A 24,218-nucleotide genomic window follows, 5' to 3' on the forward strand; every position below is an offset into this window, starting at 1 on the left:
TGCAAACGAGCAATCATTAGTCAGCCGCATTTTTCATATAATTACTGGCAGTGAAAAAGCAAGCGTGCAGGTTGCTGTAAAATAAGGTCTAACTACTTCCACCCAAACAGAACAGAAGCCATTCACATAAGTTTTAGTGGGGGAGAGGGAAATCCTCAGTGCTCCCCTCCCCCCCTTCTATGACTGATTACAATCTGCTTTTTTCTATAAAGCACATTTATTGTGGGAGTTTGATTTGAAAGAGTTTCAAGTAATCTAAACTTTGGCTGCAGGCATACAGATCATTTAAAAACTGATCTTCAAGTGTTTCTACATGTTAATAACATTTCTGGTCTGTGCTATAATCAACGGTTTTAATTCTCAACCTACCAACTGAAATATTCAACACACGCCAGGAATAACCTAGGATGAAATCACATAGTAAAAAGTTAACCAGCCTGACAGTAATGCCGGTGCTAGCAGTTTTGGTGTAACACTCTTATTCTGAAGTAGAGAGGTTTGGGGCTGGGGGGTTTCTTTAGGGGTGATCATCAGCTACCTATAGCTTTTTCAAACCATAGAACTGCTGAAAACAGACTGCATCCCGGTTCAAATCAAAGCCCAATTCAAATGGTCTTTTCTTGATGGACCAGGATTCATCTGTCCTGCCTCATGTTCACAAAGCACCATATTACTCCACATGTACTTCTACATGATCTCACTACCTGCATCTATTATTATCCAAGATGAATGACAGAAACAGAATCTGGCCTTAAATAAAAGACAGTAAATTAGGAGGAGCTACTTCAGATCCATCCTTTCTGGAATTGAGGTGCAAATGCAAGATGCACATTTCTCTAGGACTTTGGAAAGTGCAAGTGCCAGCTTGCTCCATTCTGGTACCTCTCTTCATCAGCCAAAGAGCCTCCCAACACCAAAAAGACATACTTCTCACTGCATTTCAATACCCTCCTTGAAAAAGGTAGATGGGCTTGATAAGTGGTAGGGACAAGCCAAAAGAAAATAAACAAAATAAAAGCCAGTTTCATTCATAGCAAACAGTAGAACTTTTGATGAAAAGGCTTACGTGTGTTACCCTGTAAATATAAGTGCTAAGCTTTCTCAGCTCACAGGTCTGGCAAGAGCTTGTTAGCAGCACAAAAAATACCAACTAAATGATCCTAACAGAGTAAGCTCCTGGAGCACCTCCGACATCCAGTAAGAACATCATTCACCACTGAAGTTTAGTTAAATATGCACAATTTTATTTATTGAAGAGATTAGGACAAAAACATTAAACCAAATACATGACAAAGCACCAGAGGCAGTAAAACCCCACCATGCACATCACCAATCTTTCCTCCTATAAGGTACTTATAAAATAAAAAAAAGTCCTTCTTGACACAGCACCATCTTCAGAGTGTAAAAACATTACTCCTTTATATTCTTAGTTACCAAAATAGAACCAAGGCAGGTCAGCTGCAGCTAGCTTTGTCTCTTGATAAAGAACTGTGAAACATCCTCTTGAGAGTGGGACCATAACTTTCCTGCAAGGCAGGCAAATAGCATCCATACGTCAAATGCCAAGTAGCTGTACGCACATGCCACATACTATAATTAAGCACAAATTCAAGTAACATTTACATACTACAGAGTCCACATGTACCTACCCAAAAAACATGACCACTTCACAAAACGTATACAGGCAGTAATATCAGAACAACTGAGGTACTGGAAACACAAATATTTATGCCAAGAGATTTCTGTATCATACAGCAATATAAAAGCAGTAATAAAAACATTTGCCAGTCTAAATCAAATAAAGCTATCTAGAAAAAGAAGCTAAATAAAAAGTTATTTAGGGACAGAAATACCTGAACAGAAAAGAAGTGTGTTAACTACAGCATGTAACATGTCATCCCAAGTCAACCCGTAATTGAAGTACTGGCTTAATACATCACTACTGTGACATTTTCTTCAATAAATAGAATAAGTCTTGACAATACAAAAGGTGCATATTACTGTGTATGTTTCAAGAGGAATATCTGTAATATAAATGTTCAGCTTATTAATACCCTCTTATTTCTTATTCTGGACATAAACAAAAATCAAACCCAAACAATTCTTTTCCCAAGTTGAGAGGAATTCAAAGAAAAAAACCCACAATACTCTTCTTCAATAATAAAGAGCCCTCTATTTACATGTGGGCCAGTCAGTTAAAGAAGAGATCGGTTCTCAGATAAAGACACAATTAAGGGCTTTCTGCCCTCTCTAGTCATATACGTGCAGCATGGCAGATATGGAAGCCAGTATCTCATATCTTTAAAAAAAATTATACAGTTTTCTTCTTTTTTTTCCCTATTATAGCAGTAATGCATCTGGAAGTTCGAGTTATAATAGCTTCCTGCAACAAACCATTTGACACAAAACAGAACAGCTTGTTAAATGACAGTTACTTCCCCTTAAGGGAACAAAGCATTAAAATGTCATTTCCTGACAAGAATATTAAGTAGTTTATTTAGAAGAAATGAGTTGAAAATAGCTATCAAGAGACATGAACTGAAGTTTTGTTTGTTTTTAGCACCCACTTTTCATGTCCATCTTTGTGCACCTAATTTTTTTCTTAAATTAATCCCATTAATTATTAGACATCCGATTAAAAAAAAAAATGTTAGCCAATTGTACTTTCCCTGAATAATGGCTGAAGTTAAATATCTAACAGTGCGATGCCAAGATGTGAGCTGAGGCAAAAAAGTTTCTATTTGTTGTGAGTTACCACTATTTTTAATGGAACAGAAACAGGAGTGATACAGCTGCACCAGAATTGGCATGTGCAGTCTCCTTGGCTCCAAAAAGGTGAGAAGCTACAATTGCTCCATGCTGCCTTTTCTCCTCCAAATCAATCTAACCTGATAGCAAGCTCCCCCCGCCCCCCCAATCTGTCCCCATGCTACATTTGTTATATTAGCTCCTTGTGGAGGTTCCTTCTCAATCTGAGGACCTCTGAGTGTCTTTTGCTACCAAGCTAGGCTGATGCAGGATGTGATTTAACACGATCAGGAAGGGCTCCTTCATGTGTCCATCTCCAGGTTGTGTACCTTCTGAACACCAGTCTTTGTGCTCAGTTAAAGAATGGGTCCAAGTCTTCTTCCATGTTGACATCAGGCACCAGCTGATCTGATACTTCCTTAGCACCATATCCTGAATTCGATACATTAAAATCTGTAGAAAACCATGGATGGTCCAGAATTTCCTGTGAAGTCAGCCTTTCCGATGGCTCCCGACGCAGTATGCTACGTATGAGGCATTTTGCCTTGGGGGATAGAGTTTCTGGAATGTTAAACTGCCCACGACGGATCTTGCTGAAGAGGGAACTAGGCTCAATGTCATGGAAAGGATAGCGTCCAACTAGCATGGTATAAAGCATGACACCTAGACTCCATACGTCCGCTGCTTTGCCAGAGTAGCTGCCATTTGTGTTCAAGATCTCTGGACTCACATAGGCTGGGCATCCATGCTTATCAGAAAGAGAGTCATCATTTCCTCTTAAAATATAAGCATCTTCTAAGCTTTCCAATTTCACTCTAGTCCTGCGGGCAAAGAAACCAAAACCATCAAGGTAAGCAAACATCAAAACCCAAATTCCTAGCTGTTACAATTACATGGTTATAATAGTAATACTCGACAAAATTCAACAACTGCAGAAGTGCATCAGTTTAAAATCCCACTCACAGCACTTGTTACAGATGATTGATACTGTCTCTTCTATACTGGTTAGAGATATTAGAGACATATAGGGAATAGTGCCACAGACACAGCTACAAGATTTCAGATACAGTAGGTAAGGTCATCAGTAAGGTCTTAAAAAGATAAAAGTAACTGCCATATTCATGTCTTTGGTAAATTTTACATAGATATGATTTCCAAAAGGAGACGTAAACCTCAAGATTTTTTCTGTGTTGGCTGTACCTGCGTAGGACTTATGCCCAAATACAACCCTAGCCGTAACTAGACAAGGTCATTTTGACACCTTCACACTGGTAAGCAGTTACTTGCACCTGTAGTTCCACAAGGTTCAACAGGAATAAAATGGTCACTCTCACCCTAAATGATCCCTCTGACCAACCAACATTTTTCTTTATCCCAGCATGAAGGAAGAGCAATTTTAACAGATTTCAGTCTTCCTAAGTAGACCTTTAGGCAAAGGCATATCAGGTGAGCTGAATGGCACCAAGATTAACAGCAAGCTTATCTCCCCAGCCAAACCAGAGCAGCCCTCACAGTGGAATGAACAGAGAGGTTAGCCAAGGGCTTGCAGAGAGATGACAGGGATGCCTTATCTAGATTGCAAACTCCTCTTGCCTTCAAAACACTATGAACTTGTCATTGTGCTGCAACAGTTATCTCTGCACAAGAATTTTCTTCCCTTATGGATATCACACAGGAGCAGAAAAAATGATGCTGAGTTGCTTGTCATAGCACTAGATGAATGTAACCTTTCTTTTCTTTTAATTCTCACTGCTAGCGTCTGTAACTATATTTAAAAATCTGTCCCTGTTAAAGGCATCCAAAAGGATTACCAATTACCCTTTACACTATTTGCCAGCAACAGTTGGTTTTAACAGCAGAATCACTACAACACAACAAGGCTTGTCCAGTGCATCTGGATGGAAGAGTGACCTAGCAGTAGCGCAGGCTTTCTTTTCAACAACTTGGGATCATAACTCAGCTTTGGGTATTACTGTCCTCGTCCCTCAACCTCACCGGTCTGTATGATCACTCTTAGCCCTGTGTCATGGCCATGTTCCCATACCACAGACATTCACAGGCAGGGACTGAACTTCATCCCAGAAAGCAGAACTCGTGTCTCTTGACTAAAGCACATCATTTAACAGGCATTAAAACAGACAAGGAGAGCCCTGTTTCTTAAATGTTTACTGAAGACAACATTGCTTGGGCTTGAGTCGCAAAAGACAGCTGGGCCAGCTTTGGCTTAGACTTGGTTCCAGGGCAGCTCAGTGCTATCTTCTTTGAACCAACAGAAGAGCATTTTACTCCGTGGAGTACTGCAGAGGCAACTGTGCCATAAACTCTCATAATGACACTTGGACCTTTTCAACAGCTAGAGACATTTACTAGCAGAGGTGAAAGCCCCTTTGGCAACGTGCCTCGAATCAGGAAGTCATAAACACCGAATTCAGAATACCTGGCTCCCAAGCAGAGTGTGTCAAGGCAGCTCCTTCTCTCCTTAAATAGGCCAGTGTTTTCTCCTCCAGTGCGGATGCTGATGGGGTTTGCGCAACACACCTGCTTCGTTATTAATTACCCATTGCCAGCCCGACAGCACTTCTCCTGGCAATGGACAACCCCTTCATTAGCACTCAAACAATACTTTACAGCAGCAAGACCTCACACAGGAAGCTGGCTGCAAGGAGAAACTTAACTACAGTTATCAAGACCACAGCAATTTCCCTCTGTACACAGCTCAGAGGGTCCAAAACAGGAGAGTGAGTAGGGAAGAGCCCTTTCGCAATGCTCAGCTTCGACATGTTCCTGCACCTGCACAGCACAGGAAGACCAGCGAGGAGAAACACCCAGAGGAAAAAAAACGCCAAGGAGAGCAGAGAACAGAGGGGAGGAAAGGGAAGGCAGGGACAGGAGATGTGGTTCCTTTTGCATTGCCCACCTCAGTTTTTCCATAGAAAAGTATGTATAGCAATAAAACAGTGAGGCCAGCTACTCAAACATGCATTAAATTACTGAACTGCCAGACAGGAAAGCATCAACTTGCTCCTGCTAACTAACAGAAGCAGAACACACATACAGGGAGCAGGGCAGAGCATGCTATTTATAAACAACTTACAGGAGGGAATTCATCCCACACACACGCTCTCCTGCCATCCCAGTGTCAATAGCACAGGGAAACGCTGTTTACTCTCCCATCCTATTTTACATTTCTGAGAGTTGCCAAATAATTTAGAGAAACAGTTAATGAGAATATTTTATATTACAGAAAATTACTGGAATTCCCTAATCTCTTATTTTCTACAATGGACACAGTACAAAACCACAAAGAGCAGACTGCAAGGTGTGTCAAAAAATTAATCTTTTTCTCTAACAGGAGAAATCATTTCTTGATAATAAAACAGAAGCAGCACACAAAAGCCTTATCGCTGTCTTGGTTTTCTTGCAAGGTGCTGCAGCCTGCAGCCCTCCGCACGTGCTACAGCAGGTTTTGTTTAAGCAAGCAAATGGAACAACAGCTGGCCCTTATCTGCCTGCTCCTCCATAAGCTGTGGCCAAATGAAGCAAACACTCAAACTAGGTTTTTCATCCTGCTGAGTTGACAGGCTTTGAGGAAACAAAAGGTCCCGAATTAAACAAAAACATCACCTTCAGTCCTCCTCCTCCCTCCTTGCCAGCCCCCAAACCCTCAACCAGTAACACCCTCGTGTATAAGGTACAAGTGGTGAAAAGGCTCCTCTGCAACGAGGCAGTGCTCCAGTGCAGGTACAGCACTGGACACGCCACCCTGCGCAGGTTCGCATTTCCCTCGCAAACTGCAGGAGCTGCATCTCTTCGAGCCCGTACTGCCAGGTACATGGCCTCAGTGTGACCTTCTCCCCCTCCCAATTACCACCACAAGCAACTCAGGTGTTCCTGTCTTCATTTGTAAGGTTGGGTGTCTTTGCAGAAGGTGTCAACACAGGTTTTCCATCCTTAAAGCAAGGAGAGCACAGGAGTAAGGGAAGGGCTCTCCGGCACGGCGGCTCGCCTGCTTGGCACAGTGGGTGCACAGAAGTGCTCACGAGCTTTTGCTGCCAAGGGCCCTGGCTCAGCTCTGCTGGCACCCCTCACCGCAAGCCAGCACCAGGGCTGGGGAGACCCACTCCAGCCTGTTTTCACCAGTGACGGGTGACTTCACATACCTCAGCCTCGCATACAGAACACAGTCTGTAATCGTACTACAATTGGGTAATACGCAGGTGTAAACGACAAGTCTCACTCCCCTTTTTACAATCATTTCACGTTTTTTCCAGGCAATCAAAAAGGAGAGCCTGGCTCAGGAGCTGCTATTTCCCAGCGCATAGCACCCCATCTCTGCGAGAAACAGCTTCCAGCTCTGGCTGGCCTTCCCTTCCTCCACATTTCAAGCATTGCCTAAGAGAGCTCTGTTTTCTGCAAGCCAGAAAGCTTTTTTGAGGGGTGGAAGGGAACAGGAAAGAGGGGAGTCTAAATACACAGAAATGCAGAGACACGCTGGATGAGAAGCGATCTCTCTCTCCCACACACACACTCTCTCAGAGGAAGCAGTGAAATCAGATATCCAGGAAAAAGAATAAAAGCCAACAACAACAAACAGACCCTCAAAATTGCAAGTAGTTTCTGAGAATACAGAACCTCCACAGCAAAGAGTGGGGAGTGCATCCAATTGCAGAGTAACTGGACAACCCTAAATTTGACACTTGGCAGGCAAGGGACGGACTCAAAACCAAACACTAAGATGTGAAATCACAGTCAGCTTTGAAGTGCCTCCCATCACAGAGCAGAAAAAGGACAAACAAAAATCATTCTTTTTTTCTTAAAAAAAGTCACATTTCTAAAAAAACCTCTCATTCTCTAAATAATTAACTCACATCAGTCAACTGAAAGACCCCCACAAGAGAAAGAAAGTTTTCCAAAAGCATCAGCATTTGAGTTCAACCATTCAAATGGTTGCAACAAAATTAATCCCTAAAGTTCAAATGTAAACTACTGCCAAAGCCGGATGAGAATCACTTTGTACACATACTGTAGGGCAACAAAGACTTTTGTCAAGGCTTATGTAATTACAGTACATAATTTCAAGTTTTAATGCAGACCCTGAATAAGCACTTGGAAAAAGAGCATTATGCATCTATCAGATCATTGATAAAACACTGCATTAGTCTAATGCATTAAAAAAAATACAACCCTGAATCATGGCTATTTAAAAAGGGGAAGCTATTCTGCCTATGAATGCTTTCCCATTACTGGTGAATGAAACCACAGAAGTGCAATCAGAGGGCAGCAGCAGCACTCAGACGGGAAATGCGTCTTTGTCCCCATAGAAACCGTCAGGGAAACCCATGAAAAACAATACCACTCTGAATTTCTTATCAATATGCCATTCATTACTTGACTACATTCAGACTTTGCTCTTCAGTAATGTAACAAAACCTAATCAATTAAATGTCTTCCAGAAGATTCTTCAATGCAACCTTCTGAGTTAGCACCCGTCTCTGGCAGACGGCTTTGTTGCACATCCTACACTTTTTTCAGAGTGATTCGCATTATTGCTCCCTGCACAGCTTAGGGGCTACTGGCAAATTGCTATCCTGCCTTTTGACACCGAAGCCAGGGCTGTAAGAACCCGGCATTCACACTTGCCTTCCAAAAGCAAACACAATTTCCATACCAAAATCAGTGGAATTATTCAGAGGGCTCTAAGCTCATAAGGCAAGAGAAAAAAAAATATCTGGAACATTTAAAGCAGAAATACTGACTGAAAGTCTGAGTGTTTCAGAGGAAAATATCTCCACTGCAGTGAATAAACGGTCAGTAGTAAAGGAGCCCATGCCTGAATCAATGAAACCAGTTGCTTCCAGTCTGTCCCGGAGGCCATCTGTATGGAAAGTAACACCTGAACCACAGCTGAGCCACTGTTACCATTTTGGAAACACTAACTGTAGACCAGACCCAGTACAGCATCATCCCCCAGATGACAGCCAGATCAGCTGCTTGGGAGAAGATTGGAGAAGCCATCCTGCTATGGACACTCCAGGTACACCATCCACTTGCTGTTCAGGCTGGGTCAAAATTAGATGATCCAGATTTACAGATTCTATATAGCAGCCTCATACCTCCAGAGATCAGAAAACAACCGTCATCACCATCTGACTTGCCATTTTATTAATATGATTGCAGGTAAATATAAAATGGCAACTTCTAAAGGAATGAGGTGCCTCACAATATTCCCCCCACACATAAAAAATGAAGGCATCCAAGCAATGCTATCTCATATTTTAACATTACTCTGACTGAGGGCAGGAAAGCCTTTCCCTAGGTAGAGGCACTCAAGCCATCAACTGCCCAGTACATCAGGGATTGCTCCTATGTGGCCAATAATTTACAGGTCATTTAATCAAGGTCAGTTGCTAGCACCCCATCATAAAGACGAGATGAGCATGAATGCAATCGTGCCATTAGAGTCACAAGGAAGAAAAAAAAAAAAAAGGGAAGCTTGACATTGGAAACAGTTATCTTTTGCTAATTGATTTTTTTAACTAAGGCAATCTCTCCTAAATAATGCAGAAGTAGACTGCCGTCACGGAGACAGTGAGATGGGGAAGGCAGCTAACGAAACCCCGCGCCAGTGATTTGTGGCTCGGTGCAAGGAGTCATTCTGAACTCAGAACTACCCGATCTCCTCCGGGGGCGGCGAGGCACACGGGATCAGAGGGGAAATGTTATGCCATCAATTTAAATCCTGCTCCTTTCACCGTAAGATCCGTTCCAGTGCGTAACAGCACACAGCCTGGGAGTTCACCGCACAACATCCTACGCAACTTCAGGGGAAAAAAAAAAAACAAAACCTGCACAAAGGCTGTCAGACAAACAGTCTCTTGCATAATGAAACAGGCTCAAGGATATGTTTCGAAAGACAGCTGGGACTTGCAGGCAGTACAGGTTTACAGGATGAACCTTGTTCCTAAGGGAAGATTTCCTCACTGGTACTTCCGCAGAATGAGGAAGCCTCTAAAAATTACATATCCCCCACCCTTCCTCCAAAGGGATCCTACCAGCGCACTCAGCCCTGCCCCGCACCCCCTTGCTAACATGCGGGACCCAGCAACTTAGGGCTTTTAACTTGTTTTAAGCTGCCTTTTTTTCCTACAGACTTCCACTTAAAAAATGCTCTGAGACCACCCCCTTGCACACCTCCAAGAAGGGCTGGGGCCCCAAAGACCTCAGCTTTACAACACTCAAATAGGATTGCTGGGAACAGTCTGTCATGTATGCCGTATACTTAGTAGTTTCTTCCATGCCCTTATTGCCTAAGGAGACAACATGTTCCCCAACAAGTAGGTAGGTAGGTAGTGATGTGTGTGTTGGGGTGCGGGCTCTGAAATCCAATGGAGACCCTTCCACGGAGGGGCTCGGCTGCAATACTGCGAGGAGTCCATCATTTGATAAGCATCTGGCTCACAGCAACTACTTCTCCTCACTTTTATCTTTTTAGATCACATTGAAGGTCAGAGTTTTAAAAGGTTCTGCTGTCAACTGTATGCTGTGCTCACCATCTTTTCTAGGCCTTTTCATAAGATGCATGGTGAAGCTCCAAAGGGAAAGGAGACCAAAATTTAGTTAACACAACTGCATGTTGTGAAAAAAGTCCTACACTTTCTGAGCCTGCAGTGGGTGCTCAGCACCTCTAAGATAAAGCAGGGCCACTATTTCACAACCCCACTGGAAACCTTTTTGTTTAGATGTCTGTAAACCTGTCTCCAAGCAATATACGTCTACCAAAAAGCAGGTGCTTAAGACTAGATACACTCCAGGTTGGCTCCTGTTTACAATCTCTGCCTTTCCTCTCCCTCCCAAGCCTGAAGTAATTTCACAGTGTGATAATAAGGACAATTAGAAGAAAAGGCAGTAGAAGAATTTCACCATGACAGTCCACTGCAGCTGCCGCTAGCTGGGCTCCCTGCCTCCCCTCTTCACCCCCAGCACAGACATCCACAGACGTCCTCAGTTTTCACTCAAAAAATCAACATGGAAGATTTTGCACCTAGTCTACACATGGAGGTTTTCAAGTCTTCAAAATGACCACCTCTTGAACTCTTAATGCAAGATGTCTCAAGAGACATCTACTTCCAAGGACTGCAGAGCACCTATCCTCAGAGAGATCGATCCCATGACAGGCATTTCATGACAGGCACTCAACCACGCCGACCACATCTGGCATTACAGCCAACACGTAACACAGCATTCAGTCAGAGGCACCTCTCAGAAAGTCACACACCATGACTGGGAAGGCCAGGCAGGACATGGGGACAACCTGCAGCCTAAAGGCAACCCCAGCCTAAAGGCAGGCTCCCAAGCAGGGCTCCCCTCCTGCTCCAAGCATGGCATGGGGCTGCACCTCGAGACGACCCTCCAGCAGAGCTAGTACATGAAGCTGCAAAGGGGAAAAGACTGAAGAAAGAGTGAAGAAAAAAAGATGAGCCAACTATGAGCTAAATACCAAAAGATAGCACAGTCCAAGGGTAAAACCTTCTGCAAACTCCAGAGTTGGGTACTACAGCAAAGGCTCTCACCACTCAGTCTCACTGAAGGGCCTTGAGCTGACTCAAAGTCCATTGGAGCTCCTGTTCTCATCCCAGGGCCAGCCAGCAGCCAACATTTCCCTGGCTTTTGCTTTCATTTATGACCTTAGGCAGAGCACTTAACCTCTATGACTATCTATGCCCTCGGGAGGAGATTTAAGCACTTCACAGGGCTGGCGTGATGTTCGACATCTGCAGATAGCCTCCCGCGCCCTGCTGGGAAGGGTACCGCATTCCCAACAAATCCAAAGTGCGTTGCTCCCAGGAACACCGGGAGAAAACAGAGGCTTAGTAACCAAACCACATGAAGGCAAAAGGGAGCACTAACCCTTCTGTGGAAAACAATTGTGCAACTGCTTCATCGCCTAAGTTTGACAGCAGAGATTTGCTGCCTGTGAAGAAATTCTCCTTCCTCCCCATATTCTAGGAATAATAATTTCTGGGTTGAAATCTGACCTGTGATTCTCCACTATTGAAGAAGTTATGCTTTTTGGTCCTGTGGCCCCATTCAGGGTAATGTGAAGTGCTTAAATGACAAAACAGATGAAGACTGGTTTTATTCCTAAATCTTCTGGTACTTAAAGAGCTCTCCTGTTTTGTTTAATTTTTGTCCACTTTAGGACCCTCTTTCTAGGATTTAGGGAAAGTGTTAACTTACCTGTTCTCTATCGAATCGTAAGTAAAACAGCAAGTTCTAACACCACAGGGAAAAAGCGTCTGACTGCATTACAATTTGACAAATGCTGGGGAGGAAACTTACTACTAACTGTAAGAAAATGAAAGGTCTTGTAAGAAAAAGGTCAGTATATGCATTCTGTATTTTTTTGTGGGATCAGGTTTGCATCACTAGGATTGCAAACAACATAACTAGGTCACCTTAAAGCATCATCCACTCAAAGCTGAGAAATTCTAGAGGAAAAAAAAAAGAAAAAACATCCTAAGTGCACCAAATAAATATGTTACACTAACACAGGCTTTCTAAATTAGTGTATTGTACTGGCTCCATTCCCCTGGCGCAGAGCAAAAAGTGTCAAATTCTATTTATTTTTATTGAATCCCACCTGCCTACCATTTCGCATATTTACTCAAAGAATACAGGAAAATTACAATATCTAAATACCAAAATTATTTTAATTTTCCCTTCAACAAGTATGATGAATGTACAAGGTCTTTAAGCTTCAAATATTACGACAGCTAATATTTTAATATAATTAAAGGCTTAAAAACGCACTAAAGAAATTAATAATTCCCTGACAGCAGAAATGTTCTTGTATTAAGAAAACCATTGGAACAACCAACACAGAAATGCTTGATTTAATTCTGAGATCTTTGAGGTGGCTCCTTCTCAAAGCATCTGCTATATATCAGACTGATGAACTGCTTTATTAGCTATATACTGTGTACAGTGCTATTTTCAGCACAACCCAAAAGCCCTGCCCATTCTGCAACATCCTTACGGGACACCAGCTAGGAGAAGGGCACAGTCACTCTGCCCAAGGGCCTACTATGAGGATAGGCTGTACAAGGAAAATTGTAAATACCATGGCATGAACACAGCAAAAATAATCAAAAGCAAGAGCCCCACAGTATCAGCATTGACCTGGCTTAATATCCAGGACAAGAAAAAATTACCAAGATGCATGGAAGCAGAAAACATACAAAACCACGTTTTATCTTAGCTCATCTCTACTGTTTTGGATTCAACTTTTATTTAGAAGTTTAAGGACCCAATTTTTAAAGTATTCAAGAATCTTATAGGTACTTTAAAAAGTCTGGTGAGACCCAGCATAGCAAGTCAGTGTTGTTTTCCATGTTTTCAGTGCTCTGAAAGTCACTGCCCTCATTTAATGGATGTGCTTCTGCTTGCTAACCCAGTCTTACAAAACATTTCCAGCCATGCTGTAATATCTTAGAAGTTCTGCTTCATCAAGATCAGCTGCAGGTTTAAGGAGCTTAACTCTGAAATTTCAATAGTAAAAGACCACAGATACACATACACATCCCAGAAAACACAATCCCCCAACCTTCTTTTAAACTAAATGGAAAAAAAAAAAATCCCCAAAACATAAAAGACCTAAGGTGCTTGGCAACAACACACATCATTTTCATGGAATGCAATTCACCATATTTTCAAGATTTCTGCAGTTCAGGATTAAAAGAAGCTATAGATAAAGTACCTTGAAACACAGACAAATTGTTTTTGTTTGTTTCTACACTGTGGAATTTTGGATTTCATTTTAAGTGCTGATGTATTTACACATATACGTAGGAAGACATAACACACCACCACAGCCTACCTCTGATTTAGCACATCAAGAGAACATCACTAGTAAAATCAGGACACCTATAAAATGCTTAGTGCTACCAGCCTCCAACATTACTTTTTTCCACCTTCTTACTTCCCAGAGTTCATTACAGACATCCCAAGGCACTGCAATTTGCAACGTCCAAATAACATGCATTCTTAGCAGTGACATCAGGAGGAGCAAAGAGCACTCATGACTGCTGCTAGATCAGAAGTCTGAATCTTTGCAAATTCCAGCTGCAATTTAGATAATGGGAATGAGGTGGAAAGAGTTTCAATGCTGTATGTACCAGTCTGCAAAACTTCAGGAGCTCTGATTTCATATCAAACTACCAGGCTATCATTAGGATCAATGGAAGGAGTATGTACTAAGAAATGTTTGAATTGGTTTTCTTTTTTAAACAAATGGAACTGCTTCCATATATCCTTCACATTCTCTCTGGCTCCTTCAGTCTGGCAGCTCTCAACTAAGAGCAGACAAGTATCTTACTAAAAAAATAAAAGAAACGAGTTTTCCATTCACGTGTTGCCTGCGTGCTGGATTTCCCATCTTTTCTTCTACCAAAATAAAAGCTGTGAGAGTCTTCCATAAGAGACAGTTTCAAAGCAGGAGGTACTAAAGGTGAACTGCAGAAAAACAGACTTGAAGAAATAGTTAGGAAAAGAACCACTGAGAAAGAGCTCCACTGAAGAACGGGCAACACGCAGCAGTGGCGTTCACGCACATTTCTCAAAACATCATTTTCACCTCTTTTCTTCCTCCTTGGTTCATTACCGGTATCAAAGAGCAATAGATCATATGCAGCACCCATCTCCCAGGCACTGCCGCCGCCGGCAGCTTCTGAAAGGCAGGCTGCTCAGCACGCAGGCATCCTCACCAGCACCAGCAGCCTCAGGGAAACACGAGCTTGGAGGGTTACAAGCAACACACAAACACCTCCGTGAAACCGGAAGGACCAGGAAGATTTTTCAGCCTAAATATAGCAGCAGATTGAAAGTGATGACTGATTACAGTCTGATGATTAGAGCATGTTAAAAAAGACGGTTGCTATTTGGTTCTGTTTCTATCTCACACTATTTCTTCTCTGTTTATTTAGCAGAGAAAGCATTACAATACCTCTCTACTTACAAATCAACATTACATCCAGAAGAAAACCACATTATGATTATCTTAAAAATAACCAGCAAGTGGTATTTGACCTTTAAAGTGAATTATTGTATAATTAGAAAACACTGTTCAAAAGTGAGTAACTGTGATTTTGCAGACTGCAGTTATGTTAAAAACATTCATAAAAGCAAACACTGCTATTATAGTACGCACCACTCTTCTTGGGTGGCTGAAGGATTTGGCCCTGTGCCTCGTGTTGCATTCAGTTCCTAGTAAGCGGCAGGGTAGGAGTTCAAAAATATTCAGCATGGGCCCACATCTGTGTCCACTGCACTGCCCTGAGCTCACGCTGCCTTTGCTTAGAGAAGAAAGTTAGGGTGAGCCCTAGGGCTTCTCCGAGTCCTGTCCGTACAAAACCACACAAGTTTACGCGTATCCCCAGGAAAAAACTCCATTTTACGTTAGGACGTTATCAGCTACAACAGAAAACAATCCCTCCCTCAACTATTTTGTACAAGTTTCCTTCTTATCTGCAAAGGTGCTATAATGGTGTTTAATTATTAAACTCAGAGTAAAAGTTGTGAAAGTGCAGTTTACATCTATCTGCTTTGCATTTCTCTCTGAACGGACATGAAGCTAGTTTCATTTTAGGCTTTTTTATTTGAAGAGAAGGAAAGGGTAATCATATATATCGGGGCTGTGGTAGAAAAATACAGAATAGCTATTTGCTTTGCAGAGAATTGCTTGAACTGAATTAAGAAGTGAAAGTATGTCTTTTATTTTTCAGTTTGTAAAGAGATTAAAAGGAGACGTTTATTTTGCAAAACTCATCTTGTAATAAAATCTAAGTAGAGAATATTTAAACAGTATAGATGGGTGTCATTTTTATTTTAAGGCCAGGAACTTCTCTTTCCTGACTGAATTCTGTATTAGTTTTTTCCAATTCTCAGATCATGGACTTCCTGAGCCTTTAGAAAACTTATGTGCCTCTGCTGTTGCTTATAACTTCCCCAAACAGCCCCAAATGGAATTGATATACACTGGTTATTTTTAACAAAGCTCTCCAGGACATCCATTTCACTCTGCAACAGTTTGAATAAGCTTTCAGACAATTTAGGGGATTATACTAAAAGGGAAAAACATCTCCCCATCCTCTACCAAGACGCACAAAGAAGAAGCACAAAGGCAGGCTCTGCCCCCATTTAGTTTCATTTTTTTCATAATGGTCATCTTCCAATTTAATCCCTCTGTGAAAGCCTGACATTAATCTGACAGTGTTCATTACTCTGGTGCTTTATGTGGAAGTTGCAAGTGAGTACATGATGTAACATAATGAAAACTGATAACCACAAGGAAAGAGGGATGAAGTGTCCACAGGTACAACAGTATAGCTATGGCTCAGCATCAGAAATAGCACTTCAACAATATATCCAGAGCATCCAGCATTAATTTCTTTCCCTGTCTTCCCATAGTCCTTCCCCAAATCATTTACCAACCATTTATTGAGAGACAAGAGTGCGAGATTAAAAAAAACAGAAAAACAAACAAAACAGGGTAGTTCCCCAAGTACCACAACAGCTCTGATACTAAAAACAGGCACCCACACAGCAAGGCAGTTTTTGTCTTAGTATGATCAGTGACCACATAATACTCTCAGAAGCAGTCTCCAGACCCTTCCCAGCACGAGAAGCAAGAAGCTGTCGTCAAAGCAGTCCTTCCCTCCAACCTATGTCCGCATTAACCACTTGGCTGTTCTTCCTCTTCATGCCTCCTCACTGGAATGACCCATTTCAGTCCCCAACTCTCTTTAAGGTACTGGATCTTTTGCTCCTTCCCTCTTTTAACACCAGCAGCATTTCTGATAGCGGAGCTCTTACAGACATCTATGCAGAGCCTTCCTCCAGGAGATGTCCCCTCCTTAGGAATGATGGTGCTCCTCTAGGTGGAAATGCAGAGGCCAGGCACAGATGCAAATGGCACTCTATACTTACTTTATTCCAAAGCCTAAGCCAGAAGGTAAAATAGCACATCCATCCCATGATCGGGTTGCAGAGGAAAATAAAGGAAGCGTAACACCTCATGCACCACAAACGAACGGTACGGTGACAATGAAGGGCACAGCATCCTGTAACTCTGAATCTGACCTCAGGCACCCCCACCTGTAAAGTAAGGGAGACTCTTACCTTTCCTCATCCTTGAAAATAAACTTTCGCAGCTTGAGATCTCGCAGTACCAGTCCACCATCATGGCAGTGTGCAACAGCAGAAGCTATTTGATAGAAGAGTTTGGCTGCCTCCTCTTCTTTAAGCTTCTTGCAGGTACGAACAAACGAATGCATGTCCCCATAGCTCCTTTCAAAGAACACATATGCTTTTGTCTCCCCAAGAATTATTTCAGTAATTTGGTTGATATTTTTATGCGCAGGCAGACAAAAACATGGTGCTAATAACTCCTGGTAGCAGCCAATATCAAACACCTGCAGGAACAATGACAGTAAAGCCAGGGTTAGTCACACGAAGGACAGTGAAGTTATGGTACATCTAATTCTGTTAACAGAACCATCTCTAAGTACAATTTATGCTGCTGCTGAAGCTGCACCGATGTAAACAGGATGTCACAAGCTCACAGCACTAAGGACAAGATAAAACAGACTACATAACCCCACACAGAACATACGCATAACCTTGACAGGAAAGGCTAGCTTTCAAAACCTGTAGCAAGAATAGGTTCATTAGCTAATAGCTGATCAAATTTAGAATGTAATCTGAATTAAGCTCTGAAGACCAGCAACATACAGGAGCAGTACTTTGAAGGAAATGTGTTTATCTTCTATTTTCCATCCAAATAAACTCATAGAGAATACGGCCAGTAGCCTTGTATTGAGAGAAGCTGTCATATTAAATCCACACTGATCCACATGCCTCTCTCTCTCTCTTGATTTTATTAACCCGTTAGAGCTTTAAGGATTTGGGGGTTTAAAATATCATCTAGCGCTATTCATATTTACTTCCTGCCTGCCTTTCATCTCTGACAAACAGCAAAGTCACTTTCACTTTCAAAGTCTCAGTTTTACAATGGCTGTTTATAAGATCAGAAGGACAACTGGGGAAATAGCCCTGCCTGTTGGAGTGCAGACAAACATGCTTCAAAAGGCAAAGACAAAACCACCCCGAACTCTCTGCATTTCAGTCAAGTGCTCCATTAAAAGCAAAGTGTCCCTTTACTAGTAAGTACGTTATCACTGATCTTATGAATGAGCTGTAAGAATTTAAAAGGCTGCTGGGAAACCCAAATATAAAAAGTTACTATAATCTAGTGATGACGAATGAATCAGTATTGAGTCAATTGAGAAATGCCCACATTACAAGAAGAAAGACTTCATTGAGAATAACAGAAGTCAGTGTGCTAAAAGAGAATATGAGCAAAGTATTGACAGGAGTGATTTTTATTTTTAATTATACCTGCTCCAGAAGTACTACAGAGCAAGGGATTAGCATTTCCACCAGCATAAAAATTCTCTTAATATGTAACTTACTCTTGGGTGTTTTGTTACTTTGGTAAATAGAATTTAAGGTAGTCATGCGTCATTCTAACTGGACATAAAAATGAAGAACTGGTATAAGTCTCTAACCAACTGGTTTAAACTGCAATTGTTTTTCTTCTTTTTGTGTTCTAGTATTTGTATTCCAATAGCAGGTATTCGTATCCTCTCCAAGAAGCAAATCTCCCTGCTTTCTTTGAAGCTTTAAAAAGCTTTCAAAACTGAGTGAGACAGATATAGTTCAATCAAAATTTACCTGCGGCTTCAAAACCTGAGTCATTTAATGCTTCAGAGAGCAATCCTAACAAACTCCTGCAGAAAAGGACCCAAACCCCAAGAAATTGGGACACCCCCCTCCTCACACACCTCTTTCTCCCCACCCCGTATCTGTGCTGCTATACTCCGGCACAGGCAAAAACAACCTTAAAGGCAGACTGCCAAACAGATCCAACACATTTTACAGGGGGTAGATTAGCACTGAGACATTCTGGTGACATGGTGTGCCAGGGAAGCAGACCAGGGGTGGGGAGGGGGTGTTGCCAAAATCCCTGGTGCGTAATTCATTCCAGAGGAGAATTCATTGACATTTGGATCTCAAAACTTGTAACTACTACATTGTAAGTGAATGTCTCTTCTACAAAGCGGCTGCTATAAAATAAAATTTAAGCAAGAACATTCATGTAGCTCAAGCCCTCATGTGAAAAAAAGCCTTTCCGGAATTCTCTCCTAACCAGATTATCCTGATATAAATTAGTTACATTTTGTGGTTCTCAGACTACGTTAAATAAGTAGGTCTGGATATGTACCAGTACTATGTTTGAAAGGGGGGAGATGGGAAGTGCTATCATACTGCTACAATCTAGAACACTTTTTATAAAGGGCTTCTTTGTATCCCAGCTTTTAAGATCCCTGGCCTCAATTCAGCAAATGTCCAATAAGCTGCAATTTGATTTAGTTCTTGCTGGAATTGGAAGTGAGAAGTTACCATTGTTTGGATGCCACAGAGCCTTGAAGCAAATAACGGCATCTGTACAGTCAGTGGGTGCAGCCAAATGAATCTTGAGAATCATCAGTATGTGTCTGTTATCCAAACCAATGTTTCTGCAAGCAATCTCTAAGAGCATCTTCAATAAGATACCAGATAGCAGGTCTCTTAGCCGGAAGGCTACTTGACAAATAGTAGTCATGATACTGCGGGCATTTTAAAGCATGCATTAAATTAAGATGAGTTCAGGATCGACAACTGCATATTCACAAACTAGCAATTCAGGCTAAGATCATATTTTTGGAGCGCAGCTAGAAGTAGTGCCTCGCACATATGGAAAAACTGATACTATTCAAATGTCAGGATCAGCTCAAAAACATACAGCTTAAAGGGAAGGAAAAAAAATAAAGTCCACTCTTTGTGAGCTGCAGTTATGCTGTTCACACTGTTATCAAAACAGTGCCTTAATCCTGCAAACCAAACAGGAAACAAAGAAGAGCATAGCCCCCGCTTTACTACTTGCTATGCAAGTTCACCTATAATTTCATGCAGAGCAGCAGCTTTGTGGGATCTGTTTATTTCATGAAAAGATGCCAATGTCCTAGAGTGCAGCACTGTACTACTGCACCGAGCAGGGCTTTCATTCTAGAAATTCTCATGTTCTGTTTCAGTCTAGTAACAAAGCATTCAGTTCAGCATGCAATATTAGTCCTTTGCAAAGTCACGGGCCCTTTTTTCCCCTAAATAATCACACAAAGTCCTAGGTTGCCTTAACATCAGGTTTTATAACTCAATCAGTAAGCATATTTAAATTGCTCTCTGAACTCCAATGTTCACAAACAGCAAACAGGAGCAATTATTTTCACTTCCCTGCTACAGCCTAGTCCATAACTTCTTATGAATCAAGTATGAGAAAGTATGAAACAGTCAGCAATACTATCATTAATCCTTGGAATACGAATAAGCTATAAGACGTCTACTTTTCTGTTTTGCAGTTAGTTCGACACTAGAAATTTGCCCAAGATAGCCAAATGGCACAATTCCATATTTTGGGAACAATACAAACACTGCAGCGTGCGTTGCAAGGTTGCAATTTGCTACGTAGTTGTAAAAACTACTGCCGGGTATTGCCTCAGTTTGCTGGGCATAAGTCTGGCTCGCTACAGACAATGAGAATCGCAATTTAGGAACAAAGGAAAATATTCCCTCAGCCTGAAAAGAGAAAAACATCCCTCCACAGACATGCACGCATGTGGGTTTCTTTTTCCCACAGCTCACCTTTGAATAGTAGGAGCAAATTGGGAGGAAGCAGAGACAAGCAGGCAGGCTACAGAGAGTGGGATAGTTATTTTGTCTGCTCTTCTAAAAACGTAGGTGTGCAGGTTTTATTCTTGCTCAGTTGTGCAATGGGGGAGGATGCTGTTTGCAAACAACCTCCCGGTGAGGGAGCTCAGGCTGATTAATTCGATGTGGATTTTTTAAAATCACTTTTAAGACAAAGCTGATGGCAATGTGTCCCCCGCCTCTCCATCCTCTTCTGTACCCCAACTCACAGAACAAGGGACAGGAAAAAATCGAGGAAGCCAGCAGGTCCCAACACCTTAAAATTAGCTGGGGATTCCCTACTCCATTTTGAAAAGTGAGAGTGGGGAAGATGAGGCTGTCTCCTGATCTGAACTCACGTTAAGACCTACTTGAAGGACGGCTCTTTCCAGAACAATATCCCCCGGGTAAGAGGCAGAACTGGCTGCAGGCCACCGCTCTAACGTGGCCATTGTCTAGAGAGAGGGAAAAGTTACAGGATGCGCCTTTAATCCCGTCGCCCTGGCTTTTGTTTCTCAACTGTTTAATAATTGAGCTACACCACCGTGCTTGGCCCTCCTGCAAGACACAGGAAACCAACACGCGACAGCAGGCTAACCCAGGGGGAGAACAAGGAGGAGAGGCATTACCTTGCAAACCAGCTCCTCGCCACTGTGCAGATGTACGGCTCGGAAAACGTGGTCTCCCTCGAGAGGCTCCAACAATAAGTATTTCCCGATGCAAGAAACGCAATGCGACAAGTTCGGGGTCTCCGGCGGGCTCGGCGAGCCTAGATTCGGGCTAAAACTCTGGCTTGGCTCGATGGACCGTATGGACGAGAGCTCCTCAAAATCCTGGGTTTTATTCCGCGGTCTCCCATATCGTGCTATCGTGATAGGGGTTGACCTTTGTATGTTCATGAGTATGGAGAAGACCAGCCGAGACGTTGCACCGGAGCCCTGGCGTGGAGCGCGGTCCCTCGCCCGTCCAGCTGCGGCTGCCTTTGTGTGGCGGGGGGGGGGGCGGGAGCGGGAGCGCGGCGGCGGCGGGCGACCAGCCTCAGCGCCGCGTCCTGGGCACAGGGAGAGAGCGCTCAGCCCGCGGCCCTTTGTTCCCGCCGGCGGCCGGGCGCGGAGCGGAGCAGCGCGGCGGCGGCGGGGCAGCGGCGCCCGGTGCCCGGGGGGCGGCAGCGGCGGCGGCGCGGAGCAGGGCGGCCGGGCCTCGGCGGCCGCCGCTCCCGCGGGGCGCGCAGCGCGGGCGAAAACAAAAGGTTAGGTAACGCGCTGCGCGCAGCGGGGCTCGTCCTTTCTCTCTCCTACGGCGAGGCAGCGCCGCGCTGCCGCGGCCGGGCTGTAGATGGCGCGTGAGCCTCGCCGCTGGCGCCCGGGGCGCTCCGAAAATGCCCCGCGAAATAGCGAGGGAGCATTTAACTTGGAGCGGGCAGCGGCCGGGCCGACAACAGAGCGCTCGGCGCGGCGGGAGGCTCGGCACAGCCGCCCCGGCGGACGGGGCCGCGCACCGGCGGCGGCCGCGCAGGCACGGGGAACGGCAGCGGAGCGCGGGGCAGCGCGCACCGCTCCGCGCCGGCGAAAAGGAACGCGCTGTCGTTGTCGCGGCCGCCTCGACAGAACAAAAAGTGCAACCGCGGGCGAGGGAAGAGGAACGCTTGCACGTTTCCACTGCACAGCGGGATTTTTCTTTGGGGGCTCGCTGCCTTCGCGGCGGTTTAACGTAGTTCACGCACAAAGAAAAGAAAAACCAGCACGGCGAGAAAGGGGCTGACTTCTTACTGCAGGGGCTGGCGGGGCAATCGGCGAAAGGCCGGGGGTGGGGAATAAATTGCAATCGTTTAAAAAAAAAAATTGCAGATTTTGTCTGAGTCTTTTTTTTGGTTTTGTTTTCTTTTTCCTTGGGGGTAGGACAAGGGGGAGGAAAGGGACGGCCGCGCCGATCCCCTTCAGCAAGGCATGGTCTCCCCGCGGCGTATTAATAGCTACTTACGTGGCGGGGACGCTGGCTGCCTCCGTGCCTCGCTGCCGGCCGCCGCACGCCCGCACGGTGCCCAGCGCGCAGGCTGACTGCCCCGCCGCCGCCGCCCGCCCCGGCCCGGCCCGGCCCGGCCCCACCGCCCACCGCGCCGCGCCCCGCCCCGGCCGCCCGCCCCGCCCGCCCGCCCCGCCCCGGCCCGGCCCGGCCCGGCCCGGCCACCCGCCGCCTACCCGCGCCGCCAGCCGCGCTCCGGGTAAACAAGGTGAGCCGTCCTTCCGCAGCCCTGCCGAGCTGTGCGGGGGGCTCTGCGGGCAGCCCGCCCAGCCGGGGCCCCTTGCGCCGGTGTGCACCACCGCCGGTGTGATGCTCACCGCGGCTTCCCCCGCTGCCTGAGCTCCGGCAGGTCCTGCCTCTCGGGGGATTGCCCTTGCGGTTGGGGGTGAGATGTTAACTAATTAATTTTAATATCATAGCAAATTAATAAATAATAATGGAATAAACGCTCCTAAAAGAAGAGGCCGGCCCCCACCGCCCGGGCGCGGATGCCGGGGGCATTATTACATGTGCCGGCGCCGGCGCTGAAGGCGGGCGTGCTTTTTTTCTCAATGAAGAAATCGGTTTTTTCCGGGCAGCGTGGGTCTCCGCGCACTAACGGTTGCAAAGCGGTTGCTTCCCGGTGCAGTCGGGTAGGAGGAGTTCTCCCGGCTCCAGGTTCGTCTTAATCCATCCCAAAATTAAAACGAGGCGGGGGAACAGAGGGAAAACGTAAACCCTTTCGCCCTGCACAGAATGAGGTCGGTCTGTCCCCGCCCAGCACCACTGCGGTCTGCTAGGTTTTTTCACCCGCTCCCCTTTTATTGTTTAAATAACAGGAGTTTGGATATATATTAAAGTTTGATGAGCGGCTTCCTGAACTCATAATGAGCCTGGCGTTTACGCCCTAGAGTTTGTCAGGGTGTTGGTTGTGAATCCCTTCAAAACAACGACCAAAAAAAAAAAAAAAGGCAAACAAAAAACTAACACACCACACCCCCCCCCCCAAAAGAAAAACAAACAAACAAACAATCCGACATAAACCAGCAGTAAGAAGAGGACAGGGCAAGCAGAGCTCAGTCCCAGAGCTGCAGCCTTTGCGGGGTGATGCCAAGGGGCTGGCCATGTCTTGGCTCCCCTTTTCCCACATCAGCACAGGGGAGGGTCAGAAATGGGAGAAGGGTTGTTTTGGGGTGAGGACCTACAGGTTTGGATGATGCTTGTTTTCAAGGGGTAGGGAGAAATGAGCATGCTAATAATGAAATGACCTTGACAGAGGTGTCAAGGAGGTGCCTGTCCTGGAGGTGCCTGCTTAGGGGTAGAGAGAAACGCCTCTGAACAGGGCTCCAACGAGGCTATAGGGATTCCTTCATCAGGGCTGGTCTTAGCAGGGGAGTCTTCAGAAATGGCTGTGGTAAGGGGTAGCTCTCCCTCCACAGCTTTGCACCCGCCTCATCTCTTGTCCTCCACACTAGGAGCTCTACGTGCCCTGTTATGCAGTTATAAGAGAAATACCACTGAGAAAGGATAGTCATGATCTTGAGTTTGTCATGGAGAAGATGAGCCTCTGGCAACAGACTGCTGGGTCTTGACCTGGTGAATGTCCCTTGGGTAGTGGAGAAGGACAC

At 44.5% G+C, this 24,218-nt stretch overlaps 1 protein-coding gene and 1 long non-coding RNA gene across 3 annotated transcripts in view; one reads left to right on the plus strand and one right to left on the minus strand.

Annotated features, from left to right (window-relative positions):
- Positions 1-1,228: 1,228 nt before the first annotated feature.
- TRIB2 (tribbles pseudokinase 2) lies at positions 1,229-23,229 on the minus strand. 2 transcript variants are annotated; one of them, XM_072858567.1, is made up of 4 exons: positions 22,788-23,229; positions 21,219-21,640; positions 16,924-17,216; positions 1,229-3,569 (listed from the first exon to the last, which is right to left on the minus strand). In XM_072858567.1, exons 2-4 carry the CDS (start codon positions 21,486-21,488, stop codon positions 3,101-3,103), a joined length of 1,032 nt encoding a protein of 343 aa, XP_072714668.1. In that variant the 5' UTR covers positions 21,489-21,640; positions 22,788-23,229; the 3' UTR covers positions 1,229-3,100. The 2 variants fall into 2 exon arrangements, with proteins under 2 accessions (XP_072714668.1, XP_072714667.1); XM_072858566.1 differs by lacking the exon at positions 22,788-23,229 and adding an exon at positions 22,570-22,661.
- The window catches only part of LOC140650365 (uncharacterized), a 77,245-nt gene continuing 75,764 nt past the window's right edge, over positions 22,738-24,218 (plus strand). Inside the window, exon 1 of the long non-coding RNA XR_012041955.1 lies at positions 22,738-22,819. This is a non-coding gene — a long non-coding RNA (uncharacterized lncRNA). The remainder of the gene's footprint in view (positions 22,820-24,218) is intronic.

This window comes from Ciconia boyciana, chromosome 3, assembly GCF_034638445.1.
Source record: "Ciconia boyciana chromosome 3, ASM3463844v1, whole genome shotgun sequence".
In the NCBI taxonomy this organism is placed as follows: Eukaryota; Metazoa; Chordata; class Aves; order Ciconiiformes; family Ciconiidae; genus Ciconia; species Ciconia boyciana.

Bases quoted from the DNA above. Each gene is read 5' to 3' on its own strand.
- TRIB2 (XM_072858567.1), bottom strand. From the start codon at position 21,488: ATGAACATACAAAGGTCAACCCCTATCACGATAGCACGATATGGGAGA. The intron at 17,217-21,218 runs GTAATGCCTCTC...TTGTTCCTGCAG, and splicing joins GCGAGGAGCTGGTTTGCAAG to GTGTTTGATATTGGCTGCTA. The intron at 3,570-16,923 runs GTAAGAGTCTCC...CTTTGCCCGCAG, and splicing joins ATTTTCAAGGATGAGGAAAG to GACTAGAGTGAAATTGGAAA.